The sequence below is a fragment of the Caenorhabditis remanei genome, chromosome X (assembly GCF_010183535.1).
Source record: "Caenorhabditis remanei strain PX506 chromosome X, whole genome shotgun sequence".
NCBI lineage: Eukaryota > Metazoa > Nematoda > Chromadorea > Rhabditida > Rhabditidae > Caenorhabditis > Caenorhabditis remanei.
Genome location: NC_071333.1, coordinates 1,637,007 through 1,656,447, shown reverse-complemented (window position 1 = coordinate 1,656,447; position 19,441 = coordinate 1,637,007). Strand labels below are relative to the sequence as shown.

Sequence of the window (19,441 nt, the reverse complement as noted above, 5' to 3'; positions counted from 1 at the left end):
GAGTATCTGTGTTGAATAATTTTTTTGCAAATGAAGAATTTGAATTCAAATTAGATTTTGATAGAAAATATTGGCAATGAATCCAAAATGTGTTTACTTCTCTCTTTTTGTCAAACACTTCGTGGAACCAATAGTGCTACAAAGTACTCATGCCCATTTTTAGAATTGGATTTTATTCGAGTTGGACATTTACTGCTCGTTATCAATAACTCCCCGAATTTCCAGACACTTTCGCTTTAATTTTCATCTTTTTAATTTCTCCTGTTTTGAACTCGCTGAATATAAAAAATCCTCGGCCGTTTAACCTGAAATATTCTCAGTTATACAACATTTTCAGAACGAGATAGACATGAAAGACACTATGCAAATTTATTATTACCATGTGGACCTGGATTATGTAAGGGAATCACATGAATCTTGTTCAACTTCTGCTAGAATCGGATTCCAAAGAACACTCAAAACAAAATTTAATAGAGTTCATGAAAAACAAAAAAAAATTTTGATTTGATTTTCTGAACTCTAAAATACTTCAATAAACTGGCACTTTTCTCTTTTTATTGACTTCCTCAAAATTAATAAAACGACATGACTTTTTATGTTGTTTACTACAGTAAATACTTCTGAATGATCACTTTATTGATGAATGTCAGGTAAACCTGTGTGGCTGTTGTTTCACTGTGTAGTTAGAGAGGTAATTGTCTTGTAACTTGTAATTGCGATTGTTAAATTAATTTTGAACTACGAAGTATTCTAGACTTCATTTTAACAAATTTCAACTTGGTTGTCTCAGACGAAAAAAACAACAACACAAAATGTTGCCCGATTCTTTCCAATCAAATTCGTAGATATATACCGAGTACTGGGCAAAAAAATACAAAATTTGGCCGTTTTAGGTTGACAGGTTTCTGTACAAGCCCTCTCCTTCAAATCGACCTATTTCATTGCAAAGTAGTGCGCTATTTGAGCTGTCGAAAACTGACCACAACTCTAGAGATTGCCCGTACAAAAAAGTTGTCAACTACAATAATGGAGCTCTAGTTTCAATTTGCATGATTCATAAAAAACCTACTATGTGAAAAAATCAATGTTACTTTGACACCCTCTCAAATTGAGACAATTCCATCTGAAAACTGCAACGTTTCGTATCTTTTTGCCCAGTACTGTAGTTTACGAAGTTTTACAAAAAAACAGCAAAGTTTTGAAACTTCACAAATATTTATTAGTGTTCATTTAGTTTGCACAACAAAAAAAGTAGTAATACCCATTTTGGCAAGTGTACGATTGCTTCACATGATTTGGCCAATACGACAGATTCATCGATTTGCCGACGAGTTTTTCTACTTGTGCAAAGAGAAGCATACTTGACCGATCAAAACCCAACAAAAATGATACGGTTGCAGCAAAGAAACGCCAAGACGAAATGGGTGAAGATTGCATCTTCATTTTCACAGTTCTATTAGGTGTTACGTGGATTAAGGACACTGGTATCTTCGCAGTCCATAAGTATTTTGTAGTTGTTCACTGTCCCACCACATCCTTTATACTGAAACGCATGACACGTATTAATAATATGGTCGAAGTGATATTGAAATCCATTCTTATTATTGTTAAAGATCATACTGACAACTTACTCTTTGAGATGGCGGATTGCTACAGGATGTTCCTTGTGACAGCGGTAACGAACATTTGAGAAATTTCCCAACTTTCAGTAAGTACGAAACAATTATCAATAGCAATGATGAAAATAAGACATCTTCTTATTCCTCTATATCTCGTTGAAATTCTAAATATTATTTTCTTCTTTGAAACATGTGAACTCAATTCTCATATCTTGAAACTTTGAATTGACAATTCCCTGATAGAATCAACACGTTCACCGACCCATCAATAAACATTTGGCGCAATAAAACAGAGCAAAACAGTGTGAAATGGACGGGTGGCCGCAATCTGTTCTTCCTGGTTCTCTCTCTTCTTTTTGTCTGTTAGTAAACATTCATTCGTACTTTTGAGTTTTTTTAAAGGTTCATGCAACATATGAGCCTGTTTTTTAGAAAATAATTCTTCAACATATCCCGTTGGAAGTTTTGTTCTAAATTCCCAAGTCATTTTTTGAAGCGCACCGATGTTATAATACTAGACGCAGAGAAATCAAGGCAGGCGGAAAACACGTGGACAGGCGCTGTTAGTTTGACTCTCTCCCCTTCCTCAAGTCGGCCAGCTGCCCTTTCTGCTTCTTCTTTTTCAGCTGGAGAAGGGGTACCACGAAAGGGATAGAGAAAAGGAGACCAATGCTCGCGTTGCTTTTTTCTATCCTTTTCAAACCTTCTCCAATTGGCATGCAAAAATAGAAACAAAAAGAGGTACACTGACGAGGTTTGAGTTAGACGCGAATTGGAAGAATACGTCATTTCTCAATAAGAAATGAAAAGAATTGGGAATGGATGGAGCTCATTTTTGATTGACATGCAAAAAAGAGACAAAAGATGTTCCTTTGTCTTTTTTTATTTCATTTCACTTCATTTCATCTATTAATCTTAAAATCCAGGGAACTAAACGTTTGAGAATTAATTTGGATGTCACAGAATCCATTTTATTACTGAATCAAGACCGTGATCGAAAGATTTTTTGTTGCACGGGGTTTTAGTTTCATAATACTGTGGAAAAGCATTGTTGCCTTCGCATAAACATAATTCTTGCTATTGTATTCGAACTGTTCTTATAATTTTGTGCATATTCACTATCAATTTCAAAAATATTTAAATGGAAATTTCCAGTTTCTCCCAAAGTTAACAACAAATTAGACGTGGCTGTCAGAATTTTTTTAAAATTTCATTATCTTTTTTGATAAGAAACTGCATTTCAACTGTCTACATAAACTTCAGAGTCCCCTCTTATTTGCCAGTTGGAAGTTCAAATACACTTTTCTCCCTTTTCCTTATCTCTTTTCCTATTTTTTCTTCTATTCTGCACGCAATGCTGAAAGGAAATGAAACTGGAACAGAAAATTGGCCAACACGGACGGCCAACACTCCTTCTTCTTTTCTGCAGTCTTTTTTCTTATCTTTTCTTACTTCTGCTGGCGGCAGAGCTCACGTTTTCACATTACACTTTTTATGATCTCTTATTCGTTCCTTTCTTACAACAGAAATCTTTAGAAAAGCGGCTTTCAAACGATCTATAAATTTGGTTATAGGTACTACTGACCACGAGGAGTTCATTTCTGCAGTCAAAAAAACCAGCTGAATGTCTTTGCGGGCCGAGTTATGAGCTCTCAAACTTCTCATATTGTCAAGCTTTTTCACATGGAAGTCCAAATCGGCTTCATATACGCCACTGCGCGGTTCCATTTGTGTTCTCCAGCAGTTTACCTCTGCTCGCACTTTGCAAAAACGATTTGGTAATTCCATGTGAAAACCTTAACCATATGAAAAAGTTTGAGAGCTCATAACTCGGCTCGCGGATGTATTTAGCAGGATTTGACTACAGAAATGGACTCCCCGTAGTCGAAACATCAATGACCAACTTTTTAGATAGTTTGAAAGTCGCGTCTCTAAAGACTTCATTTGTTAGAAGAACTATTTTTCGCTTTGAAATTGTACATTGCTATAGTATATGACCTGTTTTTATAAATGTTGAGCATATTTACTTAGAGTGTGAATCGTGTTTTCATTCGCTTAATTATAACACATATTCAGGTTTCAGCTGATCACAAGTGCAACAATGGAAGGAAACGGACCAGAACAACAGTCTCGAGAAAATAACGAGACTGGAGTACTTATCGAGGTGAGTATTCTCATTTTCCGCCAAAAATTGCATAGATTGTTTTCCAGACCCCATCAGTTCCCACCACTCACCAATCCATCGAAGTCGACGCGGTTGCTGCAAACTCATTGTCGGGCGGTGTAAGTGAACTCATATTTCTTATTATATAACTCTCATCTAATTTCAGAATGAAACCGCCGGAGAAGACTTGGAGTTAGATAGAATTGTAATCCGAGATAGCATTTATGCACTATTGATAAACCATCCGGAAAGAGCGGAATTCCACATCAAAGGTCTTGCAAAAATGGTGGCGTATATGGGCAACCCGGACGTCAGCCTACTCGCTCCCGAAGACATTTTTCGTAATTTGAAGGAGGCGGAGCGTGCGGCAGAACGCGAAAGGTTAGAAATGGAAAAGGAAAATCAGTAATTGTGAATTTGTGTTGAATACTGAATGGACTCTGTTTTTCGAACTCTGATTTTAATGATCACTCATTTTCTTTTCTTCTCATTTTTGTTTAATTTTCGATAAATCTTAAATTTATATGTAAACCTTCTTTTATTTCATTTTTTTACTATCCAGGGTCATCTTTAAGTTAGTAAGCTGCATTTCAGTGAAACTTAACTCCCAGAGCCTCATCAAGTGCATATTTTCCGTTTATGCATCACTCGCTGCTCACTTTTTTTTTCTTTTTCCGTCTTCTCGTATACCAGTCGGCAAAAGTGCCACGAAAGAAATAGGAAAAGAAGGCATTGCAAAGAGAATAAATCAAACAACGGACGGGTGTTCTGTGTGCCGCATCCTTCTCTTTTTTCTCTTCTATTCCAATAGATTTGTGCATGTTTTTTGATCCCCACTTCTTTAAAAAGTTTTTTGATCATTCGAATTTCAGGTAAATTTCGGTGAACAAAAAAATCGCAAAAGTCACCTTTCTCCGCTTAGTGCCGACAAGAACCTATGGGTTCAATTTTCGGAATTGTTTGGTTTTCGAAATGATCTGTTTTCTTAAAGTATTCATAATTTACTTCGTGAGATAATCAGGGATACCGTAAGAAGAATTATACTCATAGAAAGATCGAGTAAAGTTTCAATAGGGGGAGAGATACATAAGAGCCATGGGTCTTCTGGCAAAAATTTGACAGTCTAATAAAGGAATTCGGGAAAGTGGTTAGGGAAGTGAGATGTACCAACCATGAATTCGTATGCATATTAGTAATAATTGAGCTTTGAGTCTATGGTGTCTTATGTAGTCCGTTGAGAGGAGTTCGAAATAAAGCCGATTCCCGTTGCCGTTAAAAGCGGTCTTTTGGTTTTGAAATGTATAGTCTTTATCGAACAGTAAGGTTTTATTTGATAATTTTTCATATACATAATTTTCAGTACACAGACTCAAACGTGACAGATTTTTTTAGTTTCATTGGTTTTTTTTTGATAAAAAACTGCATTTCAACATTCCACATAAACTTCAGAGCCTCCATCTTCTTTCTAGTTTTTCTTCTTTTATTCATCACGTAATTCTAAAACGAGATGAAACGGGGTAGAGAGAATTGGATAGCACGGACGGCCACCACTCCTTCTTTTTTCTGCAGTCTTTTTTTCTCTTCTCTTATTACTGCGGGTAGGCAGGGCAAGCTCTCAAGACCGCAGTTACACTTTTTATGCTCTTATGCATTCCTGTCTCAGAAAAACACTTTTTCGTTTTGAGACGTTATTTTGCTATAGTATATAAATACTATATACTTTCGAGTACCTACCGTACGTGCATATAGATTGCTCAAGACTCATAATACATTTTATTTAAAATTCTTACCTCAATCTGGCACTCAGGCTCTAGGCCTCCACCTACTATTACCATGCTCGAATCTTACAGTGAATGCGTTATATGACCTGTTTTTATAAATGTTTAGCATATTTTTTTAAAGTTTGAATTACGTTTCCATCTGACAAATAATAAAACATAATAAGGTTTCAGGTCCCAGGTCCGACAATGGAGCAAAACAGACCGGAACAAAAATCTGATGAAAACACCACGAGTGGAGGTCATGTCGAAGTAAGTTTTCTTGTTTTCTGCCTAAAATCGCATAGTTTGGTTTCCAGACCTCTTCGGTACCCGCTGAACACTTCGAGGAAAGAGCCGTCAAAGTTGCAATCTCCTCCTCGGCCAGTGTGAGTGAACTCATATTTGTTTTTATAAACATGACTCCTTATTTCAGGTTGCTGCCGGCGAAGAAGCCCTGGACTCAGATAAAATTGCACTCTTAGATCGTGTTTCTCAATTCTTAACAAGTCATCCAGAAAAAGCTGAAATGTTCCTCGACCTTTTAAAAAAAATGAATTTGTACATTGAAGCAAACTTTGTGCCCGGAAAAACATTTGACACTGCAAAAATGTTTCTGTATTTGCAAGAAGCGGCGATCTCGGCAAGACGCGAAAAGTTGGACATGGAAAAGGAAAATCAGAAATCGTAAATTTGCTTTAAATACAGAATATACTGTTTTTGTACTTCAATTTGAATAGCTTACTGTATTGTAATTTTACTGACTTTTTATTATTTGAAACATATATACAATACATGTAGATTATATAAAAATCTTCTCTTATTTCATTTTGTTTTATCATCCAGGGTTGTTTCTCTGTTAGTAAACTCCTTTCAATGAAACTTAACTTCCAGAGCATCATCATTGCATTTTCTTCATTCAGTTTTTCTCTCTTTTCGTCTTTTCGTATACCAGTCATCAAAAGTGCAACGACGGACTTAGGAAGAGAGGAACATTGCAAAGAAAATGAATCAAACAGCGGACGGGTGCTCTGTGTGTCTTATCCTTCTTTTTATCTGCTCTATTCAGATAGATTTGTTTATGTTTTTTGGTTCCTCCTTTTTTTTGAAGTTTTTTCATCACTCGAACTTTAGATGTAGTATATTCTCAATTGGTACAGTAAAAGTTAGATTTTTTGACGATATTTGCTGTTTTATTATGCAAGAAATGCTAACAACAATACAAAATGTTTTTTCAACTAAATCAACAAATTTATCTAACTCTGTTTTTTCCAACAAAAAAATAGCTGCAGTGTGATTATATCACGAAGAATTGATGAAGAAGAAAAAATAAAACCAATTTGAAATCAATAAAAATTTGAAGAGAGCAGAGCAAAACAAAGCGGAGAAATACAATTAAATGAGCTGCCAAAATAAGTTATGGTCTTTTGGTGTTGGGGTGCAGGCAACGGAAATTCATTCCTTGGTCATAGACATCTACATCAGCGTCGACGTAAGATCTAGAAATGTAAGTATAAAATCAATCAGCACTAAAAGAAAAACTTACGTTCCCTCCACTGGCGTCACTATGTTTTCATCTGGTCGTGTGCATATAATTCTGCCGTCAGAGGTGCAGTTGTGAGTCAATTGATAGGACCACTCGTAATTCTGAAATTTTTCAAGTTTTAATCTGTCACCATCATATAAGGTTCCTTACCGGTGATCCATCTCCTTTGGCGTATATTACAGATTTGTATTCAATTGATTCACTGGACGAACAGAAATCGTTGATGCTTTTGACGTCGTGTTCAAGACTGAAAACCGATACAAATTTATGTTTTATTTAAATATTAACCTTACATATCTGACTCATAAACCAACAATTTTCCACACCAGGTAATATTTGGACGGCAGAGGAACTTGAGGCGCATGTGAGTCGGATCCGATTCGACTAGCACGAGAAATAGAAGGCACGGTAGGAGAATACGGTAAAACAACATTTTGGAGCCCAGAAAAATGATGTTGGAGGACAACAATTGAGGAGGTAGGCTAGGCACTGAGAACTCTTTTCTCTGTCTCTCAATGCGTTTCCTGATTGCCTTGGGGATGTAATATCATCTTTTGCTGTTTCTCCAAAGTCCAAATGCTCTCTAGCTGTAGTCCTCAAAACCTTTTTCTAATGTCTCTGTGTTCCTTGTTCTTTTTTCAATTCCCCCAATGTTAAACTAAGTTTTCGACACAAGGGAGAAGGTCCGTCAATCACTGGAAGGCTTTTTTCGAAGGCTCATGTGTTTCACTTGTTTGACTGATTGCTTTGAGTTTATTAGAGCCAGAGAAGCTTTTTTGAGCTCAATGAGCTTGCAATGGACTAGAGAAAAGGATAGAGAAGAAAAATGTGGAAGAGGAATAAGTAAAAATTGAGAATCGGGATAAAAAGTCCCAATAAAAATTACGATTGGAAAAGTAATAAGACAGATAACCGGGGACATAACTCATATCCAATTTCAATTATCTCATATTACACTCTCTGATTAAAATCACATCTTCATTTTATATTCTGCGGGGAAAACACAAAAAAATTGTATGTCAATCAAATCTATTTAGTGGAAACGCTTACCAGTTCACAGGACGATCAAAATAAACTACCGTACATAACTCAATCCAACATCTGGTCGTCTGCAAAGGAAGCTGTTGCCGGATGCTGTTCGTCCCCCGGCAGTGTCGAGGTCTTTGTAAAAGGCCACGATATCAAAAAGAAAAAAACGAAGCCGCTACTTCCGTAAAGATTAAGTGATTTTCTTGTTCATTATTTTTGTAATAATTTCTTTGAACATATTTCATCACCGTTACCCCCCCCCCCCCCCCCCCCATATCATTCTAACATTATTTTGTTTATGACTCAGGCTCACCTAAGCGACCAACCACCATTCCATTCTGGACTTCTCCAAGTCTCCTCTCTTTCCTCACTATCTATGTAACTGTCACTAGTATAAAAGGGGCCTCGTTTCCTTTCTTTTCTCGGTTTTTTCTCCTGATCAATATTTTCTCTCTTCTCCCTCTACCCATTTCACTTTCCACTTTTTGTGCCCCATCATAGTTCTTCTCCCAACTCGACAGTTCCCCGTTCCGTTATTCTATCTATAAGTTCTAAATAAACCACTCATTAGAACCCGTAAACTACTCTTTCTTTTATTCTTAGAGCTAGGTACATGATTAGATGAAACGAAATATAAGTGACTCGTTAAAATTTATTTTTGAAAGTTTTTTCTCACCATAGTCGAGTACATACTGAAAAGCTGTAATATTCTGAATAGTTAAGTCAAATGAACATTGTTTGGGTTCGAGGTAAGTTAAGAACTTTGAGAAAATTCCCTTCTTCTACATTTATTTTATCAAATATTGCTGAATCTCAACTTTTATTCCATTCTTTAACCGTATAACAAGAAATAGTTCCATCTAGATAAGAGTCACAACAGTTTAATGAGTTCCAATCAAAAAAGGGTGTGTTTTTTTTCTAAACTCGATTAGGAAAAAAGGCAAAAACTACTGCTTGATCAAGATTTCTTTCTATTTTGATTTTGATACCGGCCACATGACCACAATTTGAAAAGATGGTAGCTAAATGCCATCCTATTTTTTGCTCAGGTGCTCTTCTTCCAAAGTACGTTGAGATTATTCTTAATTTTCCATTCTCTATTATTTTTCTAGTGTTATTTTTCTAGTCCCACTGCACTGAATAGAAAGCCAATTTTGAATTCATCTTCTTTTTTTTTTTGAGAAATGATGTGGTCCCCCATCTTTTCTCTTCTTTCCCTCAACCCAGCCTGCTACGTTTTCATTATGAATGCCAATCAAAAATGGGCTTCATTCATTCCCAGTTTTCTACATTTCTTATTGAAAAATGACGCATTCTTTCTTCTCGTTTTTCTTTCAACCCAGCCAGTAGACCTCTCTTCGTCTCTATTTTTGCATGCCAATTGGAGAAGGTTAGAAAAAGATGAAAAAGGAGGCAGCACGAACATCGGTCTCCTTTTCTATCCCTTTCGTGGTTCCCCTTCTCCAACTAAAAAGAAAAAACAGAGAAGAAGAAAGGGCAGCTGGCCGACTTGTGGTAGGGGGAGATAGTCAAGAGAACAGCGGCTGCTCGCTCTGTCTCCATTTCTCTCTCCCCCTTTCTTTTCTTCATTACACCATCGTCAGTGTACAACGTTCTTTGTTGTGCCCATGTGTTCTCCGCGTGCTTTGACGTTTCTGCGTCTAGTATGACTTTTCATTTTTCATCTTTTTCTCAAGACTCTAATTTTTCTTTTGCAGGAAACAGAAACGGGAATCATGGAAAAACCACAATCGGAGTCTATGGATGCTGAAGTTGACCAGGTATTGTTAAATTGTTTTTAGTAGAAAATTAACATTTTGAAGTATCAGATAATCGTTTTAACAAAAAATATTTGATTCCCTGAATTCATAAAATTTTGGGTCCCGGAGTTTGGTCAAGTGTGAGTTTTTGAAAAGTTTGGTAATCTAGTAATAACTTTTTAGTTTATTTGAAATTTGAATATAGAATTTAGTAAAATTCTAGATTTTTCTAATCCAATTTCAATTTTTCCAGTCAGACACTTCTGGTAACACCAACAGCAAAACGCAAACAGCGTCGCCACCACCTCAATCAGACGAGCCTCTTCAAAGAGTAGAAGAAACACCAGGAAGCGTTCAAGCTTTTTCGAACGCTTTATTTATGGGGTCTCCCGTAAGTTTTATCTAGATTTTATTAACCAACTAAATTTCTGAATTATCTACACGACCGCTCGAATGGTTTTGAACTTTTTCAGTAGGAAAAGAACAACTTTGACAGTGTTTTTTGGTTTCACCCGATTGTTCTTTAAACTCAATTTTGTATGGGCTGGACAGAAAAAAAATGGCCCATGTTTTTCATAGTTGACCATTTTTTAGTTGGGCACTACATATCTTGAGAGGTTATCAAAATCATTTTTGCTGAAACCGGCTAATTTCTGTGCATAATCACTTTGACAACTTGTAACTTTCAAAATAGGGTTCCTACAAAAATTGTCAACAACAAAAATAGTGAACTACGTTCGCTCTGTTTAGCCCATACAAAATTGGGTTTATCAGACAATGAGGTGACACCGGAATACACTGTCAAATTTAGTCATTTTCTACTGAAAACAGCCAAAGTTGATAACCTTCTGAGCGGTATCTTTACTAATAATATTCAGCAGATCCGTTTGTCTGTCCGTCTGTCGCCGACTCTAGTGCCCTTTGTACTAAACCGTTTTTAATGAAACTTATACAGATCGCTTGGAAATTTTCCCCGGATGATGCCCGTCTATTTTTTTTTTAGTTAGATTAGTTCTAAAATAGGTCACTAGGGGAATAAACGTGGTTTTCAAGCCTTTCATTAGCTTCATTCCGAAAATAGGAAATTTAGGAGTTCACGGGAAAATTTTTTAAATAACTTTTTTATTATTCAAATGAATTGATTTCTTCAAATCGTCTAAAAAAGTGCGTGGGTTTTCAAAAACTATTTTTTCAAAGGCTATCTAAACTAGAATTGAGTAAACCCTCTCAAAGTAGGACATTTTCAACTGAAAACGGCCAAAGTTGTTAGAATTATGGTCATTACTGTATTCCGATTTTACCGGCTGTCTAACTATTGAAATTAGAAATATGTAGAATAGTTTTGAAGTCTTTCAGAGAAAAAAATTCAGGAAGCAGAACTGTTTAGATCAAACCAGACTGAAGAGAAGATTTCCGTGTATAAGAAAAACAATCTTGAAAGATTTTGGAGAGGGAGACGGCAACGCCGCCGATAAGTCAAAAACTTAAAGTTAATACTTTAAGTGCATTTTTTAAATGCGAATAGAAAAGTTTTCAAATTCCTAATAGTAAGCTTCAGTAAAAGAGTTGGTAAAGCTTTTTCAGTCCGAAGCCAAAGAAGAAATTCCCGATTTAGTACAATTCTGAGACCTCGGATGCCTCCATAATTGAAGAAGCTGTTACAGCCAGAAGCTTAATAGAAGTTGAATGAATGAAAGAACACTACTCAAATAGTGATGGTGATTTGTGAATAAGGAACTTTGTCGTTGCTCGGTTACCTTCAAAAGGTATTAATTCTAGGATGAGGATTTGTTGAAACATGGTCTTAGTCTGCCATATTCAGAGAAGGGAGACGGCATCGCCGCCGATCAGTCAAAAGTTTGAAATTGATATTTGGAAGATGACTCGCCTCTTGAGGTGGGAGAAAAGGAGAGTTATGAAGTTCCTGTTCTTTTAAAATAGTTTGTTAGACAAAGAAGAAACAATGAAAACGTTTCGATTGGTGAATTGAAATCCACTCATACTGAAATCCATTTTCCATCAGGATAGAAAAAGTCACAGAGAAAGTTTGTCAAAATCGTATCAGAAAAACAGAGATGTTTCAATTTGTTCTCTATCAGAACGGGTTGCTTAGCTAACAAGAACTACCAACATGTGAGGAAAAATAATACGATCCAGGAGTAGGAGAACATTCTGAGACCTTGATAGTCTGAACAATTTGAGAAGCGCCGCAGGCTCTGTAACACTCAGAAAGGTGGTGTAGAAAAGGAGGTTGAGCAGCCGTTTGGCTGCGTGAACCGACTGGTATATAAATATTTTTGTCTCACAAATATTTTGTTATTTCAGGAACTTGCATCGTTAGTTCAAATGGAGTCGGAGTTTCGTCCAATGTTGAGTCAGATTGTGAGTACAAACAAAGAAATACAAATTGAAAATTTCAATTTTAGCTCGCAAAGTACTTCAACGATCCTTCAATTGTTCAGGATGAACAGCTTTGTCAGCCATTCAAAGTGAGTGTGAATTCCTGTACCCTCACCCAGAAAACAGTTTCATTTTCAGTTTATTTCTGATTCAATTGAGATAGGACTGAAAACTTTTCTTCAAGATGTTGACAAAGATTTGGCCAATGTGGTTATGGAGGAAAGTTTTTTTTATAACAAAAAAATAAGTATTTTCTAAAGTTTTCGAAATTTAAGAACGTACGGCAAAAATGCGAAATTGATCGATTGAGAATTGGAAAAGCTCTCGTTGAAACGCAATATGCCGAGCTGAACTCTCGATGTGAGCAACTGGAAGATTGTCTCCGGTTAATGCAAGTAGAACAAATGAAAATGGAACAAAACAGCTCTCAAAGGGTTGAACCGATGGTTGGCAAGAAAAGAAAGTGTGAGGTAATCCTGTAGTCAAAACATTATTATTTTATATCATTAAAATAAATCTCAGGAATTGGGCCGTGAAATCGTCAAACCACTAGCAGATGGAGAAGGAGACAACAACGTGAAAGAAAATGTGGAACTAGAAAATTTTGAAAATCGTCTTGAAACAAGATCCGATGCATTCTTCGCCCGTTTTGAGTGGCTGAAAAAATTCGTAACGAACCAACACGTTGATCTCCAAATTGCTCAGCGAAACAACAGCATCAAAACAAATCAACTACAAACGTTATTCGTACTTTACGACGTGAGTCACTTTTTTGAACTTACTACCTACTATTACATCTGGTTTTTCAGGAATTTCTCAAATCGGAGGGAAAATCAATTTTTGGCAATGAATTTGAAGAGAGTCGTGTGAGTTTTGCATTTGCTGTGAAAATGAAAATGTAGTCAATAACTTTTAGTTTCCTGACTTTGCCGAACAACGTCAAAAGATTGAAATGTTGGACAAACGTGGAAAGGAGAGGGAGCAAAACGTGGTGGAAGAGCACAATGACGACACTCATGAAAATCTAGACGTAAATTAGTTGCCTATCGGTTAGTAAAACGAGAAAAAATTTCAGATGCTCCACATTGAACACGGACCTTTTTTCTTTGAATTTTTGAAAGAGTTGATTGAACAACACCCATCGTGCTTTTTTTCTCATGAAGAAATAAGAGAACGGTATAATGCAAAATATTATACTGAACTTCCAATGAAGTTTTTTACCCAAGAGTGAGTTGTTCTCAATTCTGAAAGTTCAAAAATCGGTGTTTTTCAGATTTCAAATGTTGGAAACGCACCCAATGTTAGAATATTCTGGAGAATACGGAAAACTTGTGTACCTCTGCATGACTCAGACTCCAATATCGGAAGGATTCAAGAATAAGTGAGTTTTTATTTTCTTTAAAATTTGGAGGCAAGATATTTCTTACAGAATCCGTGAGTTACCAGATTACGTAACAGTCAAGTTGGATGATAATAATAAAGTGGTTGACCTCAAGTTTGATCAAGCTAGCATGTACTTTAATAGAAAGTGGAAACAGGAAGAATTGGAATTGGTGAGTCTCTGTACTGAAAACTATCAAAGTTTTTTTTTCATTTCAGAATAAAATGAACACTGGTGACAAGACTCCGTAGACTCAAAGCCCAATCACTACTACTTTACAAATTCATTGCTGGCGACATACTGTCAAATTCTTCCAGAAGACCCATGACTCTTATCTAATTCTCCCCCTTACTGTTCCGCACTGGAGTGGTATCACCAACAATGCAAATGTTTTATTTCTGATTTTCACAACTTCTAATTTCACTTGAATCCTGAATTACCCCATTCCAATTTTTTTTCTCTGCTGTTCCAATTTTATTTAAATCACAGTTTTTACCATTCCCTGTCCCTGCCTACCTTGCCTAATTGGCATTTTTCCCAAATTATTTTTACTCTCATATCATTGCTCTTTTTACACTTCATTTCGACCCTGGATCCTTTCCTAGTTAGTTCTTTTATTTTCATTCCACCAGCCATTGTCCCTTGTCTGTTTTGTATTTGTTTCAAGTTCCTTATCATTATGAAATAAATAAATAAAAAGTTATAAAAGTTAATATTTTAAAAAAAACCTAAAGTATTAACGTATTCTTTTAATTCTCGTCTTCTTTCAACCCAGCCAGTGGACCTCTCTTCGTCTCTTTTTTTGCATTCCAATTGGAAAATATTTGAATAGGATAGAAAAATTGCAGCGGGAACATCAGTCTCCTTTTCTCTAACCCTTCTGTGGTTCCCTTCTCCAACTAAAAAGAAAAAACTGAGAAGAAGAGAGGACAGCTGGCCGGCTTGTTCCGAAATCGTTTCACTAGTGTAATAAATGATAAAGTTTGCGGAAACGGGAACAGTTTTACAACGTTCTCTTGTAGAAATTTGAAATGAAAAGTGTCATTTGTCCGAGGTTCTCAGTTTTTAGAAATCACAAATCTTTTTTCAAAGTCATTCATTCAGTATTACGCAAAAATAATTTCAATCGAAATTTCCAGTTTCTTGCAATATTATCAACAGACTAGACGTGGCTGACAGAATTTTTTTTGATTCATTAGTTTTCTGATCAGAAACTGCATTTCAACTGTCCACAGAAACTTCAGAGTCTCCGCTCATTTGGAAGTTCAAATGCACTTTTTCTCTCTTATCTTATTTCTAGTTTCTCATCTCCTATTCGTCACGCAATGCTCAAACAAGATGAAACGAACACAATGCGAAAAACTACACGTTGCTATCGTATAAATTTGCTGATAAGAATCGACAACAAATCAAACCTTCTTCTCGATTTACTTTTGTTATTTATTTTCATTTGAAATAAGATTAAAATACGATGGAAGTGTGCTGAAAGACAACTGGTCGTAGCAGCTTTAAGTATGTGTTATTCTCAATCTCTAATATAAAAACACATTAAAATAAAGATTGGCTAACAGTTTTACAACTAGCTGACGTGTATTTGCTTACGGTTTGGTGGAGGGTAGAAATGGTAAAGGGGCTCGCGTACACCTTTCGGATTTTTATCCAGATAAGCAGTGGAAATGGTGTAAGAATAACACAAGGTATCAGTGACATATTTAATGAAAACTTGGAAAAAATAGGAAAGAAAAAAGGAAATGAGTGATATAAAAGTTCACATACTGGGACAATTGATACATTTAACATTCAACAGCAAAAAGAAAAAAATTATATCATGAAATAAAAGCAGGGAGTGTTTGTGAGAAACAATAATAATTAATGAGACCGTCGCAACAAATGACGATCGGCAAAGAAGATCGGCAAAAAAGACAAGAAAAAGCAGATTTCAGAGCGGCGAGATGCATGGCGATATGAATCGGAAATGAGACGATGGGGGAAAGAGCGACAGGGAAAGAGAGGAGAACAAATGAGTGTTCAACAGGACTTCAGTGGTTTGAAGTGATGCGAGGTATGTGGGAACAGATGGTGGAGAATTGGAAACAGTTCTGAACATTCTGCGAGAAATTAAAGTGAGGAAGGAATTATACTGTGGAGGGGAGAGTCAGCTGGAGTGGCGGGGACAGGGAACGAATTTAGCGCTTATGAGGATCTCATGGATCAGTGGAAAAACTTTTGAACTGTTCGGAAGATTGGAGAGAAGGTCAGGTCATGGGAGAAAAGTAGGATGTAAATAAGAGAGGAAGAGAAATAAAGCGGGAACTTGAAATGAATTAAATGTCAGACAGGTGCTCATTGGCCTTAGAGAGTGTGAGACTGTCTGAACAGAAAGGAAACTAGAGAAAATCGAAATTATCTGGGAGAAATTCAAGAAAGACAGAGGACAGGAGAACTGTGTATGGAAGAGATGGAGCAGGAGACAGGGAGAGAGCAGGTTAAGATTACGATGCCGATTGGAAGGAGTATAAAGAAAATCTGATGGTATAGCAAGAAATTTGTGGAACCGGTGAGAAATGAAGTAAGTTGTGGAGTGTGAGAGAAACGGAAATGGACAAAAAACAAAGAAGATGACAAAAAGAACAACAGGGGAACATACGGCGACCAATACCTAAACTAGACTCTTCGAAGGTTCCTTGGTGGCAACACGAACGGCTCTGCAAATAATAAGTTTTGATTAAACCCGTATTCACTCGAAAATTGTTGAAAGCCTGGCCTGGCTACAAAAAATGAACTAATTTTTTGAAAGTTTTTCAATTTTTCTACCAAGATGATTTTTCAAAATTTCTTCTAATTCAGAAAAAAAAAATCAAAAATTTTCGAAATTGAATTTTGAATTTTGGCGCCAAGTACCCCTGCTTTCGGACTCACAAACTCTAATCTCACCTCCTCTGTCGTTACAAGGAATGTTTTCAAGAATCGTTCTCTCCAACTCAAGTTCATCCTTTTCTTCAAAGTGCCACTTCTTATCCTCCTCACTGAACCAGAACAGCTGACCGATGTTCAGCAGTAGCTGGCGGTAGAATTTGCCTTGAGGAAGAGTGAAATTCTGAAAAAAACCAAATGTTTCATTTTCATTTTAACAATATGAAAATATACGTACCGGGTCCAAGACCTCATCCATATTTTTTGTCACCACGCTCCAAGAAATACCATGCTTCTTGATGACATCCTTGATTGGTTTCCAGGTGCTTCTCGGAACTCCAATACGACGGGCACCAAGTTCCCGCAGCGTCTGTATTTTGGAGAAAATGTTATTAGTGTTTTCAATCGATAAAGTTAATTACCTTCGGGAAGAATAATCCAGTTGGGTTATCCTTTCTCTCCATCATGTTGACCAGCGAGAAGGTTTTTCGAGGTACCCACGCGGGATTTTCCTTCTTCCACATTTCCGCCAATGTCTCCTCCAATTGCTCATTCCATTCACGGCGACAATGATATAGAGTGAATCCAGTGGTTTTTGTCTTAAAAGCAGTTCCCAATTCCTTCTGGGTCACCATCAATTCGGCCCTCAACTTGGTTTTGTCCCAACCGGTAAATCGATTGGTGTGGGAGTCCGGCGACATTCTGATCGTGCTCCAGTATTTTTTGGGATCACCGAGAACAAGTCGCAATGCCGACACATCGATTGTGTGGCGTTGCAGTTCGTCTTGCATTTTTGATGTTCTGTGTACCAAAAACTTCGTATAGTCCGACATGTCGGAGTGTCCATAACACATGAGCTTTTGGTACACCAAAAAACATGGCTCGCTTTCCAAAATTTCCGGCCCCGCCATTTTCATCTTTTCATCTATTTTACGCTTCCTGCCATCCTTCATTTCGGAGATCGTGGGTCTCTTGGCGGCGATGCGAGTTGCACGCCCTCCTTGGCTTTCTAGTCCGGCTTGGGAGCTGACTATACTGGCAATGAGATCAGCTCCACGCTGCTGAAAATTAAAGGAAACAATAAAGTTGTTTTTAAACTTTGTTAAAAACTTACAACACGTGCAGCGATGTCCGGGCGGAGAACCGTGGAACCCTTTGTATAGTGGCTGAAGAGGTCAGCCACTCGCACAATTTTCGTTCCGCCATTTTGTGGGGCGGTGCTTGTTCCAGGGATATTGACAACTTGTGGCGCATCATCTTTTTCTTTTTCTCCGATTGGATAATCTTCTTGAATGTTATCCTCCATTTCTCGACCTATGTCACCGTTGTCCTTGAGGACTTCTCCGCCAATTCCCAAGTTTCTTTCTCTGTGGCGTTGTGTCAATCTCCGCTGGTTGTCGTTCCGGAGTCTTCTGGTTTTCAGGATCTTCCTTTTCTTGATCACTGGGGAACTGCCTTCTGAATCGTCTTCTCCAACGCTTTCAACGTCTCCCTGGTCCCCATTGTTTTCCTCGTGGATAGAATCCTTATCATGACTGTTAGCTTCTCCCAGTTTTCTCTTTCTTGTTGTTTCTCCAGCGTTCCTTGATGATCTCTCTCCATTTTCAGAATCTCTCCAATGTCCATCACTTCCCAAGGGACCAACTGCAACTTGTGGAGGTGGTTTATCGGTTTTACAAGCACTCCCGGCTTCACTGACGCTTGCGCTATTTCGAAGAGGTTTCTGAAAATAATAATTTTCTTGATAAACATTTTTACTAACAAGGAAAGGTCATGGAACTGTTCAGAGTAATGGAGCGTGATCTGTATCATTGGAAAGCTAAGAAAACACTGATTCCAAATTTATATTCAGTTTTCGCCTTCAATATTTGGTATTCGAGAAAAACATGGTCAAAGTTCTGAAAAATGACAATTCATCAGCTTTCTGAGTAGCCTTTTTTCAATATCTTTCTAATTGCAATTTTTCGCATGTAACGAGGAAAAACTCAAAATATATTTGAAATCAGCGCTTTCTCAGTTTTCCAATGATACATATACAGTGCCGGCCAAAAATATATCATATTTTGCCTTTTTCAGTTGAAAATGCCCAACGTGAAGCAATTTTTCCCACAAGGTAACTTTTTGGATTAAAGGGATCAACGGTAGAGCTCCTTTTTTGTTGTTATCAACTTTTCTGTACGGACACTTCCAGGACAGTTTTAGTAATTTTGAAGAAAACAGCTCCAGAATCGCACTATTTTGCATTGAAATGTGTCGATTTGAGGGATAAATTACTTTCCTTTCGATAACTTGCTAGGAAGTACAACTACAAAAATGGAGTTCAGCTCTTGGTCTGTTCCATCCATAGAAATTTTGTTTGTGGGAAAGTTAGTTTTACTAGGATACACTCTCAAAGTTGGGCATTATCAACTGAAAAAGGGGAAATTTGATATATTTTTTGGCCGGTACTGTAGGTTAATCAAAAGAGACCGGACAAAATCAACGGGTAGCTGTGATCCGTATCCACACCGAATAAGCGAATAACGGATCGACTAAGTAAATAGGTAACATAATAAGCTTACTTCGATAATTTGCACGTCGCTGTCTTCATCTTTGTCCTGCCGAATTCTCCTCCGTCTCTCCTCTCCATCGTCTGTCCTCTGTCCTCTGTTTCTGTTTCTCTGTCTTTGATACTCTGCTTGCATGTCTTCTTCCTCCCTCGGTCCCCTATCAAGGAGTAATTCCTGGAAATAATATTTTTCTTGACAATACATTTCTACTTACTAGGGAAGATTAAGAATTAGTTTAGAAATATGGAACGTGAACTATGTCATTGAAAAGCTGAGAAAACGATGATTCCAAAATATATTCAGTTTTTGCCCTCGGGACCTGA

At 37.1% G+C, this 19,441-nt stretch overlaps 4 protein-coding genes across 4 annotated transcripts; 3 read left to right on the top strand and 1 right to left on the bottom strand.

The window, feature by feature from the left end:
* Positions 1–3,720: 3,720 nt before the first annotated feature.
* Positions 3,721–4,192, top strand: GCK72_022357 (uncharacterized protein; the record flags this gene model as incomplete). Its single annotated transcript, XM_003096727.2, has 3 exons — positions 3,721–3,783; positions 3,831–3,902; positions 3,950–4,192. 3 exons carry the CDS (start codon positions 3,721–3,723, stop codon positions 4,190–4,192), a joined length of 378 nt encoding a protein of 125 aa, XP_003096775.2.
* Positions 4,193–5,750: 1,558 nt separating this feature from the next.
* Positions 5,751–6,231, top strand: GCK72_022356 (uncharacterized protein; the record flags this gene model as incomplete). Its single annotated transcript, XM_003096705.2, has 3 exons — positions 5,751–5,813; positions 5,861–5,929; positions 5,977–6,231. The coding sequence occupies 3 exons, from the start codon at positions 5,751–5,753 to the stop codon at positions 6,229–6,231; spliced, it is 387 nt and encodes a 128-aa protein (XP_003096753.2).
* A 726-nt stretch (positions 6,232–6,957) lies between these two features.
* On the bottom strand, positions 6,958–7,519 carry GCK72_022355 (uncharacterized protein; the record flags this gene model as incomplete). The annotated part of the gene is made up of 4 exons (XM_003096747.2): positions 6,958–7,039; positions 7,087–7,187; positions 7,237–7,333; positions 7,380–7,519. 4 exons carry the CDS (start codon positions 7,517–7,519, stop codon positions 6,958–6,960), a joined length of 420 nt encoding a protein of 139 aa, XP_003096795.2.
* Positions 7,520–9,851: 2,332 nt separating this feature from the next.
* GCK72_022354 (uncharacterized protein) lies at positions 9,852–13,907 on the top strand (the record flags this gene model as incomplete). The annotated part of the gene is made up of 13 exons (XM_053734777.1): positions 9,852–9,896; positions 10,129–10,266; positions 12,201–12,257; positions 12,302–12,364; positions 12,414–12,482; positions 12,551–12,745; positions 12,798–13,034; positions 13,085–13,141; positions 13,192–13,305; positions 13,351–13,502; positions 13,549–13,656; positions 13,705–13,828; positions 13,875–13,907. The coding sequence occupies 13 exons, from the start codon at positions 9,852–9,854 to the stop codon at positions 13,905–13,907; spliced, it is 1,392 nt and encodes a 463-aa protein (XP_053578343.1).
* Between the last annotated feature and the right edge of the window lie 5,534 nt (positions 13,908–19,441).